Below are 17410 nucleotides of genomic sequence, written 5' to 3'. Positions count from 1 at the left end.
GGAATTTGCATTGTGCTTCCCCTTCCCCTGAGTCTGGTTCTGCCCAAGGTTTCTGCCTCTTAAAGGAAGTTTTTCCTTGCTACTGTCGCCAAGTGCTTACTCGTGGTATGATTTGTTGGGTCTCTGTAAATACTATTATAAAGAGTATGATATAGACCTGCTCTATAGAAAAAGTGCAATGAGAACTTCTATTATGAATTGGCGCAATATAAATAAAATTGAATTGAATTGAATTGAATACACACACAAAAGCACACATGAACAAAGACTGTCTGGAATCAACATGCCAACTCTCTCTGTAAGGATAATTGTTACTGTCATGGTTTTGAGTTTGTGTTCAGCTATTTCCTGTTTTATTTTGTAGTGTGCTGCCTCATGTTTCTTGTGCATTTTTACTTCCTATCTTTGTTTGATAAGTTTCACCTGTGTCTCATTTTCCCCCTCACTTGAGTGTATTTAAGTCTGTGTTCTTCCTTTGTTCTTTGTCTTCATCCATGTGTTGAGTGTTCCAGGACTTTCCCTGTGTTATTTGTGTTTGGACTTAGAACCCTGGTTTTTGGATTTTCTGCCTGATTGTTTGATTTTTGTTTACTGGACAATCTGCTTGGCAGAATTTCGGTTATTTGCCTGGATTTTACGTTTGCCTGTTGGACTGCTTCCCTGGTTGTCACCACTGCCTGCCTGTATCCCATGTTAGGCTTTTCACCATTAAATCATTGAAATCATCCTGTCTGCCTCTGCTTTCTGGATTTGGGTCCTTCCCCTGTTCCCTGCTTGACACATTGTGACAGTTACGTAAAGACATACGTTTAGCATCCAGGCCCTCGGCTGTTTCTGACCTTACAGCAGGAGCTGTTTGTATTGATGCTGCATCTCCATTTTTTTTTCTTAGAGAGAGTGTGTGTGTGTGTGTGTTGTCTCCACATCTGTGTGTTGTTGGCTGTGTATTTGTGTGTACTGGTGTTACTGTTCAAACATGTGCAACCATGCATAAACAAGTGTTTTCCCTGTCTGCCTGAATACATCTTAATTTTAGCACTTGGTCTTTGTCAGGAAATGCTTCAGAACTACGATCGCCTGCTATGACTTCATCATGTTATGGGGATTATTTTCATTGGACATTTAAGGGAAGATTTTTGCACCTTGTTGGAACATTGTTAAAGGCAACCCTTCAATGATAATAGAGTTATTATAAAAGGAAATTTGAGGGAATCAAGTTACATGGCTAATAGGTTGCTTTTCATAATTGGACAAATCACTGATGGAAAATTAGAATATATTACAACCACTTGCCCCAGTTCTGCTGTGGGGAATAGGCAGTAGTAGGAAGGATGTGATGCAAATGAAAGTGCCCTCTGAGTAGTGGATTTTACAAAAACTGATCAGTGATAACCAAAAGTAGTAGTAATGATGTTTATCCAGTGTGTGTTTGTGTGCATAAGTGTGTATGTGCTTGGGCAGTATGTAAAGGACACCTCCTTTAGGCAAAGTGAGGTGGTTTGATGTTAATCAAGCTTGGCACTGTTACACTAACTTCACTGGCAAATGTTACTTACAGACTCAATGATAATCCAGCTTTGTTTTGTCTTTTGGAATTTCATATGATTTTGTTTGATAAGGCATTGTTACATGTTTCAATGAAATTGGTATTGGGAACTGTTATAATTATTATAATGTTATGCTCTGAGTAGTGAAATCACATTATAGGTAAGTAATGACAATTATTCAATCAGCTGCTCACATACAGTGGAATATGCTGGAGTGGGACAAACAACAAACAAAACATTGTTGTGAATAGCAAACCGGTATAAATAGAATATTAGCATAAGGTTCAAAGCAAAGAACAACTCACACTAGATGGGATACTTGTCTGGAGGACAACAAGAGGCCCTTGGAGTTGCACACGTAAATACACACAAACACACAGAGATGTAGCCTATGAGTCCCTACCATATCTCTCTCCTGCTTGCCTCATCTCTTTGAGCCCAGATTAACCCAATTTGAGATTTTGTGTTAGGCCACTTAGACACATGTTCCAAACAAATGCTAAATTTTAATTTTCATATTGTAATGGGAGAGTAGGTGCAGCATATTGTTCATGTTTGGTTTTGTTGTATTAATGAATTGATGTATGGTATGTGCTGTTGCTTGCTCGTTGCTTGTGTGTGTGTGTGGACATAAATTTGTTTACACAGTCACATTGTGGAGACTTCCTTTTAGGACAAAATGCAAGTTCCCATAATGTAAATCATTCAATTTCAGGGTGAGGACTTAGTTCAAAGTTAGGATTAAGGTATTTATAGGGCTCTGGCTCAGGTTATCTTTCTATTGTCAGTTTTCTACCATATGGAGTAGATTTATGGAGTAGATTTAGGGAGAAGTGTACAACTAACGAGACCAAGATAAAATGAATAAGAGAATAGGGTAAGGCAAGTAGTTGTTGGAGTATGTCTCCAGGAAATGAACAAGGCAATGTGATGTCCCCTGAAGTGATGGAAACATGCGTGTGTGTGTGCAGGATGTGTAAGCAAGATGTAGCTTAGGCATATGCTTACATGCATGTGTGGTCATGCGTTTGTATGATTTACGTGTTGACATAAACATGTGTTTTGGGGAATAACACGCGTGCTCTCCGATATTGCACTACTCTCTCTAATCAGATGGAAGAATAGGAAACAGTCACTTTCTCTTCCATCATTCTGTTCACTGTGAGGTGAACTCATAAACAGCTATCTGCATGTGTGCACACACACGAACACACAATACATGCGTGTACTGAACCCTTACAGATTTTTACACCAGCAGCTCTGTTCTTTCATGATGACAAGCTTCAGTGTAACAAGCCAACACAATACCAAGGCATCCCAAAAAAGGAGTTTCTTGCAAATACTTAATTTTAAATGCAACTTAACAATTACATTTAGGCTCAAATTGCATTATACTTTTGGAACTATGCTGGATAGACAAGAGAATGTGACATTTAAACATCAACTGCGTCCTTCTATCAGACTTTAAGCAGCTAAAATAAATATGTTTATGTTAACAATGGATCACATGACTACTTGTAGGTGTCGCTTGCAGTGACAAACCCACAGAGAATTACCACCCGACTCTGCAGTTCCCCTCAGCTCTAAAGATCTTTACAACATCTTTCAGCTAATTGATTTGTTTTTCCGGTCCGCAACATTACTGCTTACATCGTTTTTAGTTACAACAGGCAGTTGTTTTCAGCGAAAAACACCACTTTAAACCCACTGTAGGCTACCTGCTCAGCACCAGACAGACAAAGTTAGCGATTAGCTGGTGAACATAATGGAGCCTTTAGTGGCTAAAGAGCGGGATACCTCCCTCAGGAGTTGGTGAAGACCAAACCAGAGCTACAAGGAGAGCAAACATTGGGCTTAGATTTATCTCGTTGACACAAACAAGACTCCAAATGAATGCTTATGTTGCACTCTATCTGCTGGATGTGGCAACTGTTTGCTGACAAGTTCGCCATATTAACTTAAAAGGATAATATGTCTGCAGCTTTTTTCTGCTGCTCCCAAGCAGCCAAAACAAACATCTGTGTAGATTTAGGTAACAGTATTCTTGTACCTTGTTCATCTTAGCTTACTCATCTTGGAGTAAAATTCATTAATCCTACAGATTCACAAAAGACTCTGCACTACCCCACCAGGCCTACTTGATAAAAACACACTGATCCTTTTCTTTTTCTTTTTTTACATTTACTTAAAATATCGACACATTTGGATGGAAACATGACTTGTGTTTGTGAGGGCCTCATACTACATAAAATAGTAAAAACTGTTCAGCAGCCTCATCCTGTAGTATCAGCAGTCTGATCTTGTAGCTAATAAAGGGTGACAGGCCTTGCTATATAATTCATTGGTATTTCCTATAGGCAGCCACATCTCACATCTCTTCAACTCAAACCACCAATACTGCCACACCAGGTTAGACCTTATATTTGTTCTGTTTAAGTGGGATTTGTAAAGCACAGTGGGATGAGTAGCCTTTCTTTGTGTGTGTGTGTGTGTGTGTGTGTGTGTGTGTGTGTGTTTTATCCCAGCGGATCACAGGGGTTTGTCAATACCTAGACAAACACACAGCGAGAGAGGGTCAGTCAGAGGTGGCAGATGTAAGAGGGAGACACACAAGAATGGAGGGAGTGTGTGCAAATAAATTGGACTGAGACCACTGTTGAGGTACAGGTACAACTGCTGATAACACATCTGTCCTTTTCTCTGTCTCTTAGTACAGTGAGGTCACACAGTACCATGCATACAAATAAAGGAGCGGACGAATAGTCACACTCTAACCACATCTCCTTTCACCTGTAATTCTATAGATACTGCACACATATGACATACCTACATACATGCAAACACATGTGTACAATGGCAGGCATGGAAGTGCTCTGAATTTCTCAGAGTCAGGCCCTTTCCTGTTCCCAGACCTTTGAGTTAAAGTCACACACACACACACACACACACACACACACACACACACACACACACACACACACACACACACTAAGGCCGCTATCACAGTCCTGATAAGCAGGTTTTTATCCACGGATTCCTGAAGGGTTAGCAGACACAGCTTATCATGCTGCTGACGCAATGCCATCCTGCTGCCCAGTAAAGAGACTCTTTCTAGTTTGACCAACAGGGACAGACTGGTTTGGTTGTGTTTCCTGCTCTGGTCTGATGACATCAAGCAACAGCAGGAGCCTGTATTAGGCTGGGCGCCTGTTTCAGTTTGACAGAAAAGGTTGAGCAAAACATACTGTGGCTGTGGAGTCACAGATTTATTGAAAGTTTTTTCCTCCTTGTGAAACTTACTGGTGCAAACAGGCCACTGTTGGAGATTTATCCCTGGTGGAGAGTAACAAACAGGATATGGTACATTTTCTGCTCATAAACAACTCCTAATCTATCATATGGCAACAATTAGGGAGAGACCAAGCTAGACTGAACAAGGTGTTTGTATGTGTGGGGTGCGGGTTGGGGTATTGCATGTGTGCATATCAGTGTAATTTTGATATTTTCCTGTTTAGCAAAGCAGTTCCAATCAAATGAAATCAAAATAAATTCCATAGTTTGGCAGTGATCCCACCGAGTAATTTTGCATTATTTGCCATTTAAAAGACAACCACATAATTGTAGATGTCTCAGCTAAATTAAGGCTCCACGAGGTTGGAAAATGAAATGTTTAATAGATTTAATAGAATAGGTCTAAATCTTATAATACAGTGCATGACTTCTGGAGGACATAACAATAATTAAGCTTCAACTACAGCTACAAAACAGATGTCTATCATTACTTCATTTTTAAGGTACCAGTGTATACAATGCCATAATAGCTGAATAATAATGAAAATGAAATTTCTACCATGCATCCTGTTCATCTTGCTGTCTGTGGAGAATCAGTGATGCCAATCTTCCTATAGTGCATTTATGTATTTTGATTTTCTGTATCAGATCTCAGGCAATATTGATTAGCTAACTGAGGTATATGTAATGAGGTATAGGTAATTTAGTGTCATTGCTTCAAAATGCGTGGGACGTAATTATCAGTAATTGAGTGAAAATCAAAGAAAGGTTTAATGTGTCTGGCCATCCAAACTATAATAGTACAATCTCATCATTGTAGCTGATTGTAAAACTGTGAGTAACAATTCCTTGACTTTTTTCACAGGTTATCTGACATGTTTACTCTCTAAAAGAAAGGAAAATGTTTTCATGATCAACAGATTTCTGGCTCTCCAGACTTTCTTCATGCTGTCAGTTTCGCATCACGTGCATTTTCAGCTGCTCAGAGATGGCAGATGGTGCTAGTGACCACCATCACAACACATTTTGGTGTCGAGCCAAAAGGAAGATGACATGAAATATTACTGCACTTCTTGCCTAGATGGCTCAGTTAGTCACTCTATGCTGAAACCATCACTTTTATATTCCATTTCTGTGAATAGCTACTAAACAATATTATTTTTATCTTCCTTGGTTAATGATAAAGAATCAAAAAAATAATAACAAATCAAATGACTAATCTTTATTGCCCCCACCCCACATACAAAAACAAACAGAAAATCATTATAACTGCACTGCCCCCCCCCAGGAGCAGGAAAGGGTCAGAGCAGCACCTTCAAATAACATTTCTGATGTTTAACCAAACACGGGGGGGCAGAGGGAAGAAGTGAGAGAGAGCAGTCATCACTGCTGCACAGCCCCCAGAGACACATTTACACACACTAAAATGCATGTGAGTCACTGGTATATATACACACATATGCACATACAGGGGCAGCAGCAAGGCCTGCGTTCTCCTTCAACAGGCGCAAGCACAGGCAGTCTGTTGTCTCTGGCAGCCAAACAACTGGCCAATGACGTCTCTCTGGCCCAGTGTGTCAGAACATGATGAATAGTTTTATGTGCCATTATCCAAAAAGGTTATGACAACGGGAACACATTCTATAATATATAGTATGTCTAAAAAGCAGAAGTTTATTCAAGAATACAGTGGGACGAGGCTGTAAACTTTACCCATGTACTTTTGATTAGAATTGGCCCATGACCCTGTAACATTCCTCTTGGTGTCCTTCTGTGTAGTGCAGAGGGTATTTTTAGTTTCTTAAAATACGTAACACTGCATCTCTCTCTGCGCGCGGCCAAATCTTCCGAGCCCAGAGGTCTAAGTTAACCATGACAAAGCTAATTAGTCAACCATAACAAAATAAAAAAAACTGTTATCATTATGAGTCACGCCATAATTTGGAAACTTGCAGTGTTAAGAAAATTCTGGCTGTTTTATAGTACTATTCATGCTCATGATTGCACCTGGTATACTTTTTATCCACTTTCACTGTGTTACAACAATAAATGCGAGCCATGTGTCAAGAAAATATTTGGAGTTCTATTTTTGGGGGCTCTTATTTTTGAATTATCTTTAAGATTGTAGAGCTACAGCATACAGCATATACCATAGACATTACAGCAGCTTACTGGAACATTCTGTGAAGAAGTCCTGTCATCCACTCTGATAGGTCAGAACAACATAAACAAATACTATCAGGATGTATAAGTGTGGTTGTGTAAGCAACCACAAACAGATAACCTGATGAAAGCCAAAAATGAAATACACACACACACACACACTCACACACACACACACTCATATCCAGTTCTCCTCAAGCATTTCACAATGATAGATGGCACTGTTACAACACTTCCTCAGTACAGCTTGAGGACTGTGTCTGGACAACGTCTCTGATGGCAAAGGTCAGAGAATGTTATTATCATGGTTACCTTTGCCAAAATGTGATTTACAGTGTGTTAATGTTGATGTACAACAAAGACAGGGCTGAACACTGCTGGAGCTGGTCCAGAGTCCACTCCTTTATTGCACCTGTGGGTCACCATGTATAAGACCATGTCACAGTTCAGTGATTTTCTTTTTTCTTGTGACTGTAAAGTAATTTGTCACTTTGGAAAGTTGTCAACCAGTATAAAAAATAAAACAAAAGAAAGCTAAAACTTTGGCCTCTTAATGTTCCTCTCTGAACCCCCCTGACATCCATACCAGGTTTCTACAGAGCTTGAATAAGAATGAGCAATTCATACTGGGAAATGTCCAATGTCCATTGTGATGGGATGACTAAAACATGAGATTTATGCCCTGATTGCACTCACACTGATTGTACTGACCCATGTTGTATCACACCACTATAATAAAACACGGTTCTTTTGTAATCATAACTACTAATGGGGGAAAGGATAGACCTCATACATTTCTGATGCATATATACACAAAACGAACTATACATGATCTATTAGACAGATGTTTTGACAGATGTTTTTGATAATTCAGACATAATGCAGCATTTGTCAAGTCAAGTCTATTTTATTTAGAGAGCCTAATATCACAAATCACAAATTTGCCTCAAGGGGCTTTACAATCTGTACAGCATAGGACACCCTCTATCCTTGGAGCCTTGATTCAGATTTGGAAAAACTCCCCAAAAAAGTCCCTTTACAGGGACAAAATGAGAAAAGAAACCTCAGGAAGTGCAACAGAGGAGGGATCCCTCTCCCAGGTCGGAAAGACATGCAATAGATGTTGTGTGTGTACAGAATAGACCAACATTGTAAAATTACAGTATGGACAATGAGGGTGACAAAATTATAGATAGATTCTTCATATATTCTTCATATGAAGAATATGGATCATGTAGGAGGTTGAGCAATTTCAGGTATCCCGAAACAGACCTGAGCCACATGACCTCCTCTCCACCTGGAAGACCTGGAAGAGGACGGACTACACAAACACACAAGAGGCAACACTCAAGCACACCATTCACACAGACAGGAGAGAGAAAGGAAACAAACACACACACACAGACACAGAGGGAGAGAGAGACAAGGACAACATGCACACAAAGGAGAGAGAGAGAGAGAGAGACAAGAGGAGATACTGAATCTCCTGGAGGACGAAGCTCCAAATCCAAAACATCTGGAGAGAGGTACCGACAGCCAGGAGGGAGAGAGAGGTCCCGGGATGGCCGATGGTCCAGCACAGAGAGGTCTGAGTGAAAAGAGAGGACACAGAGGAGAAACTAGGGAGAGAGAGATTGGCACACAGATTGGACGCTCATGTACTTGTGGGACACAAACAAACAGGGTTAGAGAGATGCAGTGGTTTTGTGTACAGTTTTCTCATCTGCAGGACAAACATGGACAATAGTACTAGGCTTAATAGATTCATTGAGACTGAGACCAAGATTACCAGATAATGGTAACAGGTACAAGTCATGAAGTAATCAAAGAATAAGCAACTAACTGACTTGGGTAGGGAGCCAATGAAGGGATGTCAAAACTGGTGTAATGTGATCAAAGTTTTAGTTTTAGTTGAAATTTTAGCTGCAGCATTCTGAACCATTAGAAGACTTTTAGTACTAGCAGGCCTGAGAACAAAACATTACACAAACATTGTAATACCTTTCCTTTCACAGAACCAGTTTATATGATTTAGTTGAATTAATAATACTACAGAAAGAGATGACAGACTTGAAATAGCTTTCTGTGATTGCAGCGCATCCTTTTAAATCCTCTCATAAAATGTAGGGCAAACAGGTGAAGGCTTCTAACTTGTCCTCAGCCAGTCTGCCACACAGGAGGCAGAGGATGATGTGATTTAGGATTTTAATCCAGAAAAACAAATCATGGGCAGCAAGATGATTACTACTAGAGCAAAATTCTGCTCTTTGTCGTTTGTAGGATTGTGCTTTTCATTTTATGGTGTGTCTGATTTTTTGGAGTACATCCATGAAAATGGCCACTGGGTCCATGTCACCAGGCTGAAGGAAAGTGAATTAGCTTCCTGTGGCAGTGAAGACACTGGGTAAATAATAAATTCATCATACAGGTTTCTATGAGTAAACATGTGAGTTTTGAGTGACCTTAGACTGATAAATGAATAGTCCTGTGGTACCAGTATTTTGGTCTCCTGTCATATTTATACAGTGGAGTATACCTCTAAAATGTATTACAGGATTACTGTAGTTAATTCACATAATAGGCTGCTCCATCTTCCAGAACAAGCCAGGAAATCTTCATGTAAACATGGCATCCATCCACTGCAAAGTGAGTCACATCCAGGGCAGACTGCAACTTGCTGAATTAAGAGAAACAGGGGAAGAGCTGAAACGTGGAGGAATCACCGGAGCGGCACAAAAAAGGGATAGTGTTTAGTGGGAGGGGAGAGAAAGAGAGAGAGACTATATGGGGGAGTGGAGGCAGTGGCCTAGATGTGTGAAACGCCAGGGGTTGCTTTTTTGGTTCACTGGTTGACTACCAGGGGCAACTCAATAGTAGACCAAATGTAATGGGGAAGTTCTGAACCACAAAACTAAAAGAAAAGTTGTGAACCCCATAATTTGACAGTTTGAAAATTATATGTGTAGCCTACTTATTGAACTTTTGTTTTGGAGGCAAGCATCACTGACCAATAGTTTGGTGTCAGCTGCGCGCAGAAAACATGCATTATCATGGGAATTATAGGTGGAACATGTAGACTGAGACACTCACACAGAGGCTAAGTCTATTATTTTCCCGGCCGATCAGCGCACCATTCCGCTTGACTGATAGCGATGGCCTTGGAGGCAGACAGCGACAGAGGTTCATCAAGAAGCGCTCATGAAAAATATCCCCGGGCAGCGTTGGAGCGCAACGGCTACGTGAAGACATGTGTCACCCCGTTGTACCAGGACGCAGGGAGCCAGTCGTGGCTAAGACTCGCCGTGACATGGACTTGCCGAGGAGTGTCGTCTGCGGTTAACGTTGCCTCCGTCTCCGTTATTCTCGCTCTGCTGCTCAGATTGGTCGACTGGGATGCAGGCAGCAGCAGCAAAGGAAATAGCAGCGACTCCGGCTCTTGTCCTCATTTCGCGGCGGGCTGCGCTGTGGAGCTGCTTTTGACTGTGTGTTACTGCGTCTCCCCCGTCTTTACACTCGTATGTGCCTTCTTCTGGGTCGGGCTCTATCTGCTTCGCTGCGGGGTGCTCATCCGTACCGCGTTTTTTTTGTTAGCGGTGTGCCACTTGGGCGAAGCCGCGGCGCAGTCCCTCCTGCGCGGCGCCGAGGAGCAGCTGCTGTCCCTCCCCGCAACCCTGGTAGTCCTCGGCTGCCTGGGCAGCGGGGCTCTGCTGGTCGTCCGGCTGCGTCAGGGAGTGTCCATCCTCGTCTTTATTAGCGTCATCAGGGCCGTTTCCCTCGTCTCTCTGAGCAGAGTCCGGGCCAGCTGGAGACCTTACCTGGCCTACCTGCTGGGGCTGCTGGGGGTTTTGCTTGCGAGGTATGCTGACCGGCTCCTGCCGGCCTCAGGGACCAGCGGGACGGGGTGCTGTGGCTCTGTGACCGGGGCGAAGGAGGAGGACATCCCTGTCTTCAAAAGGAGACGGAGGTCCAGCTCCATAGCGGCCTCGGAAATGATGGCTCACAGTCAAAGCAACAGCAAGTCCCACCGCAGGACTTCGCTGCCTTGCATTCCGCGGGACCAGGTAATGCATGTCCAACTTTGGAACCAGTTCCTATTGAATGTTTTGTTATTGCTTTGCTTATGACCTTTCAACTACTGTAGACCTGTAAGGATTGGTGTCCTCTCTCTTTCGCTGATGGCATGTGTGACATCTTTACGCGCGGGTGCTTCATAGCAGTGGGATAACATAGCTTGTAATAACAAGCTTTATCATTATGATACAAATGATTTATTTGCTAGACTTGCATCTACAGTTCCCGAGACCCATTACCAGTGTAGTATTTTTGTGAATTACGCCTGCTATGGCGTTTTGAATTGCAACATCGTCTACAAACACTGCTGTTTACCTTCGCTCTGACACTGCTGTTAATTTGGTCATCATCATTGTACTGTGCGCTGTGTTTGTGCTGCTGATAAGCAAGTGGATAGTGCACTTAGCATGCCAAGATACTGTGTGCCTGTGTGTGTGTGTGTGTGTGTGTGTGTGTGTGCGCGCGCGCGTGCATAGGTGTGAGGTCACATCTAAATATTTGTAAAAGTCAATGTTTATCCTGGGTGCTGACCAGCGGTGTGGTGCACGTGTTCCCAAACTTTACACATGATGCAGCCACATTTGATACAACTGTGTCCTCTTGTGTTGCATGTTATGATTATAGCGTCAGTGGAAATAACAGCAGAGAGGATTGTGAATAGTCATATCACTCTGTTCTTATTCTGATGTGTCAGTTAAAAAGAAACCTAAGTATCCCTGTTATTTAAGTAATTGATCCTGGAGGTCCCTGGACTTTTTTTGGACAACTCTCAGCGTAGAGAATGGGTATATGAAGATGAAGGTGTAGTGATAAGGGTTGATGTTTACAGTGTGACCCATGATAATTAGCTGGATGTGACCAAAAATCCATGAATGAGGTGTGTGTGTGCTCTGCCTGCCCTGAATACTGGTTCAGTGAACTAACTTAGAGCTTGAAGCTCATCTATGTTTTTTATCCAACTTGAGCTGCTCACATCCCAAAATAGCACTGATTTCAGCTTCTGAACATTCAATTGTGCTGGTTTACTTTTCTTTGAAAAATGTTTATTTTTTGGCATGCAAGTGTGACACTGTTTAGGATTATTTTCAATGAATCAGGGTGTCAATATCGGGTTCATGTTCTGATTTAAATGCGCAGGTGTAAAGATGTGTATGTTACAGAGCAATCTCTCGTCAAATGCTTCTGAATATGTTTGACTCCTGGTTGTGGACTGACTGGCAGACCATAACATAGCTATATTTATGGTTTACGGAGAGAATTGTGCTTTCATGAATGCTGATTGCTTTGCAGCCTAATGGATACTAGCCATATAGAAAAAATAATGCTTTTTAAAACTGAATGGTACATCTGTTGCCTTTCCTCTGCATATTCAGCTTTGATTTACACAATTTATAGTAGCCTACATGTCCTATATACTGAGGTTCTTTGCCTGTTGAATCTACAATATTTAGCTTAACCTCAATACTGAGCCTCTACTGACTATCCTTGGACTACCTAAAATGCAATTACGGGTATCAAGTGAAAGTTAGAACACTTTTTAGTCTGTTTTTGTCAGAAAGTTGAGTGTTCACTAAAAAAGTGTGACCCAAAAGCACTTTTCAGACGTGGCATGCCCTGCATGTATTTTATAACACAAATGTGTGGAGGGAAACTTAAGACCATAAATACATGGTTAAAATGAAAAAAGTAAGGAAAACATTAATAATCTTGTAGGCCCAGCGTGTGGTCCATGATTTCTGTTTTCAGCTTATATTAAAGCATTTTTCCACAACTGACAATAGCATCTGCATGGCACTCACCCGCTCACTAACTCACTTACTTTTGCATATCATGAAACTATATCAAATCGTATTTGGATATGTTGTTATTTGCAGCCTCTTGCTGAAACAAACATTGCTTCCCACTGATCATCCTTTCATACCAATGAATGCCCCTGCACTGAAGGTTGTCCTCCTGCTGTCTTTGCCCCTAATTGTGCTCATGCCCTCTAGTGACAAACTCAGATAAACACCAAGAGATTTGGGGGGAATAAACAAGGAGCTGGCAAAGTTGTTGCCACATGGGAGATAGAGATGGTGATCCACACACATGCACCTGTACAGTGGGGATTCACAGCGATCATCCTGAGTGGGTGAGCTTGTGTCGTACTCACCCATGTATGGCTTAGCTAAAGAAGCAGCGTAATCCTAATTGATTACACTGGTCTTTTTCCTCTGTTGGCAACTTTGCCCTGATCTCATTTGTAGATTTTGAGACCAGACAGGGAAAGAAAATGTGAGAAAGAAAAGCTTAATAGCAGTAATTACATGGCTCATCAATTATCTGCTTTTGATTTGTGGTGTAGTTGTAGCTGACAGGGTAAATGCTCAGGGGTATATACACCTCACAGTGGGATGATGGGTTACTCTGTTCACTCATTGTTAGAAGTGGGTATGTTGTGTGTATCTGCATACAAGCCTTCACACATTATAGCTACTTTAAAGTTGCTTTATAGCCTTGTCACTTTCCTCGATATTTAAAAAGAAGCAAATCAGATTCAAATCGATCAGATTTTTTGCATTATTATTATTTTATTCCATCTAGATTTTTGTATTATTAATTGTCTTAAAATGTGTTTTTCTCATGCTTTTTAGTAATCAAAATATTCACAGATACATTTCCAAGACCATAGAGTTAGATTTAAATTTATGAAGAAGCCTAAAAGTTAGTGTTTCCATTGTAGATGCAGTTTACCTGAAATTGCACTAGTCTGCATGGGTGATGGTGAGTCACCAATGGTCTACTACGGCAGATCACATACACCTTTCAGAGTGCCCTGATCTCACACATATTGTCCCATCTCACAAATTTAATTCTCTCATTTGGAAAATGGAGCTGATCCCACATCAGCTGCCCGACTCTTAATGCTTGGTTGTTCATTGCTAATTGGTATCCAGGGAACGCTGAGTTAGTGGACTATCTGTACTATTAGAACAGCTCCATTACCTGTTCTACCCCATCATGTCTGGAACAGGACTGATGACAAATTAAACTTTGAAACTTAAAAAAAACTCACAATTGACCAGATGCTGAGGACAGCGTGTCCTCCTGTGGCCTGTCCTGTGTAATCTGTAGGACCAGTGAGCGGAACATGGAGATTGATGTAGGGCACATAGAGAGAGAAACACAAACAAACCGATTGCACTTTGGGTTTCAAAGTAGTTAAAGCAGTGACTAAAATGGTACAATTTTCTAGATGATTGATTGATTGTACTTACAAGTTTTTGCAATAAGTGTAAATATAAAGAGTTTTATAGTATATATAATACAATAATACATGACAAGGGGTGCTGATATCCAAAAATCATGGATGATTCCAGTTTCTGGCCCCTTGACGAATGGAAGTTCAATGTAAATCCTGTCCTATAACTCTGTTATTGTCTTTACCTTCCTAGACATTCTACATTCTTCACCAGCTAGTCGCGAACTTTGTCCGTCAGCTGTGTGGTGCCGGGCAATTAATATACAGTACTTTGTCAGAGCAAAACAATAAATGTGCAGTCTGTAAAGCCACAGCAATTAGCAAATCTTAAAAGATGCTAGAAAGTTACATAGAGCTACAGAGTTGGGTCCGTGCACATGAGAACACAAAAAACGATTCCAAACGATTCCAAAAGACTTTAAACTGCGGATGTTGAAGTGGACCAAGTAACATTGGGCACAGCAGATGCCTCTGCACGCCAGTGAAGTGGTTGAGTTAAACTTGTAATAATTCCAACCTCCTACTAGAAAAGACAATGGAACGCCACTCAAAGTCAGAGTTCCTACTTGTAAACTCGGGGCAAATCCATCTACCCCAGTTGACGTCACACAACAATGGCAGGACCCATGGAAGTGCACATTGTAAATGGTAAACCATCTGCTAGAAGGCCACGTAAAGTATATTTGTCTGTATTTAATTTAAATAAGTAGTGTAAATTGATGTCAAAATATGTCGCCAGTGTTATTAGGTAGCTGGTTACAGTAAACAATCTCTGAAAGTCATCTTCTCTGCACAAAAGGCTGCACTGCTGAGAGTTCATTTTTGTGTACACTTGCCAAAGAAACATCAGTTTGTCATGGTCAGCCATGTTTTTTGTTAACGTTTGTTGTCGTGCACCTGGAACGCTTGGAGGTCAGAAGTTGGAAATTTCAACTGGGAAATTCCGACCTCCGACCCTGACTGGAATGCAGTGTTAGACCTAGCGGTGCTAACCAAATGTAAACAAACCAATGGTCCGCCATTGTTGTTGTTGTTTCAACGAGGCAGCCAGCCAGGCAGGCACGGAAGTGAAAGCAAAGTGGAGGAAAAACTGTTATTGTGTGTGTGTCCAATTTCCCAGAATTGTATAACACAAGTTTGCGGTTGTATTGAGACCTCGAGAGGAAAGCTGTATCTAGGAAACACGTTTCCAACCAAGTGGGCGTATCAGGTGATATTTAACAGGTAGCTTTTATGTAGGCAATATTTGTAGCCCGTATAATAAACCTAGAGCTGCTGGAAACAACAAAATGCCACTCCCTCAAAGTTTTGAAACCCCGCCTATTTTGCGCTGTCCTCTGCGACTTCCCCGAAAACCCTATCAGATGAGAGCTGAACCCAACGGCAAGCACAGTGCAAATCGCGTTGTGTCTGAGAGGGCCTTTAGAAGGGTGGTTAAATCATACCATGGTCTTCTGTGACCATGGTATGATAGAGATACTATGTATCAAAAATAGCAATATTATCACATAGTTAGTTATAGTTGTAGAAATATTCTATGACCCAGGCTGTCTGAAATCCTTCCCTATTTGCTTCCTAGTGCACTAGATCTACTTGACATAATTTTATTTGAGTGTCTAAATTGTAAGTGTAAAGTATATTCAATATATGTTGTCCTCAAAAGTTTATATAATGAAGTAAAAAATATGTACCATGTATATTACTTTTTGCTAAGTATTCCATAATGCAATTCTTACTAGATGTGTAAATTAAAGTTATGCAACACTACACCTGTCAGTGACAATGCTGTAAAATGATGATGATTCATTAGTGTCAAAAAATGTGCTGCTCACTTTTAGAGTACGCTACTGAGTGTTTATTATGAAGGGAATGGTGAATGAGTGAACAAGGGAGTGTTTTCAGACGCTATCTGCATATCCAACCACCCCATTTGGGATCACGACAAAGTAAGAAACGCTGCCACAATTATCTATTAATGCTTCTTACTACTGCTGCATGTTGTCAAACTGAAATGACTGTACCTTTGCATGAACACACTTAAACACACACACACAATTTATTTGTGTGGTCTAGTCAGTCATGGACCATTTTGGAACCTGCCATTTATCCATTTGCTTGAGGTATTACAGAACAGACATTTAAAAACAATTAACAAATTAGTCAAATCAGTTACTCACGTTTTCTTTATCTTCTCCTTCTGTCTCTCTTAAAGTCTCTTTCTGACACAAACACACACAGTTTGTAGGTACAGTTTATCCATACTGTAGATAATGAAGCTCTCCAGAGTGCAGTTGTACCTGAGAGAAGCAGGGGTTTTCACCAAGCGTTGGTTGTGCAGTATTTATGAAGCAAGCTGGTGCAGCCTGCCAAGCCAGAGGCAAGACAGGCACTCTGCTGAACTGGAAGCTGGAAAATAGCATCGGCTCGGCTCCGTGGCTTTATTTCTGTATTTTTTTCTTTTTAAGGTGAAAGAGATTTATTGTTTTGCTGTTTTACTGCTATGCAGAACAAATGAGCTTCTATTAATGTAATGAGAGGTTTCTCAACATGATGCGATGTTGAGTCTTAATATTGGAGGATAATAACATGAAATTTACTCCGTTATGATCTTTCTGGACTAGCTCCACACAGAGGCCTTGTGTTATGGCAGAAGTTGTTTGTGTTTCAGCCAGAGTCTCAGTGGGATGGGGATTTCAGGGGGAAAAGGCCTCTGTTAGTGGTTTTTGGGTCACATGCATTTGAAAAGCTCCTCGCTCTATACAAGATAACGACAGCCATAAATAGAATGTCTAAAAAAAGGAACAATATTTCAAAGTGTTTTGTTTTTTAATGTTTCATCATACAGTTTGCTTTCTCTCTCTATTACACCGTCACAATAGTCCATTACAGAAATCTCAGCACTTGTTTCATCCAAGGCCATCACATGGCAAAGTTATGATAAGTTGCACTACATTGTAAACATGTCAGTGAACAACGCCTTAGCAGGGTGAAACACATGAGTTTTCTTGTAATTTTGAAATCTTTGGTCATTTAAAAATGGAGGTCAGACCTTGAATAAGGTTATACTGTGTTGCATAATGTATTCATCATCGCATCA

The 17410-nt window shown here is 41.0% G+C and overlaps 1 protein-coding gene and 1 long non-coding RNA gene across 7 annotated transcripts in view; one reads left to right on the top strand and one right to left on the bottom strand.

Moving 5' to 3' along the window:
- Positions 1–6050: 6050 nt before the first annotated feature.
- On the bottom strand, positions 6051–10225 carry LOC122879579. Its single transcript, XR_006378741.1, has 2 exons — positions 10092–10225; positions 6051–9678 (listed from the first exon to the last, which is right to left on the bottom strand). It is a non-coding gene; the product is annotated as an uncharacterized LOC122879579 (long non-coding RNA).
- The window catches only part of LOC122879578 (cGMP-inhibited 3',5'-cyclic phosphodiesterase A-like), a 62088-nt gene continuing 54340 nt past the window's right edge, over positions 9663–17410 (top strand). For all 6 annotated transcript variants that reach the window (XR_006378739.1, XR_006378737.1, XR_006378738.1 and 3 more), the window contains exon 1: positions 9663–11062. Coding sequence is in view for 2 of the 6 variants with exons in the window: in XM_044203858.1 (XP_044059793.1) it covers positions 10154–11062 (909 nt within the window). In the remaining 4 variants the exon portion in view is untranslated. The remainder of the gene's footprint in view (positions 11063–17410) is intronic.

This window comes from Siniperca chuatsi, linkage group LG7, assembly GCF_020085105.1.
Source record: "Siniperca chuatsi isolate FFG_IHB_CAS linkage group LG7, ASM2008510v1, whole genome shotgun sequence".
Lineage (NCBI taxonomy): Eukaryota > Metazoa > Chordata > Actinopteri > Centrarchiformes > Sinipercidae > Siniperca > Siniperca chuatsi.
Note: the sequence above shows the minus strand (reverse complement) of the source record. Positions and strands in the feature narration are given on the sequence as shown.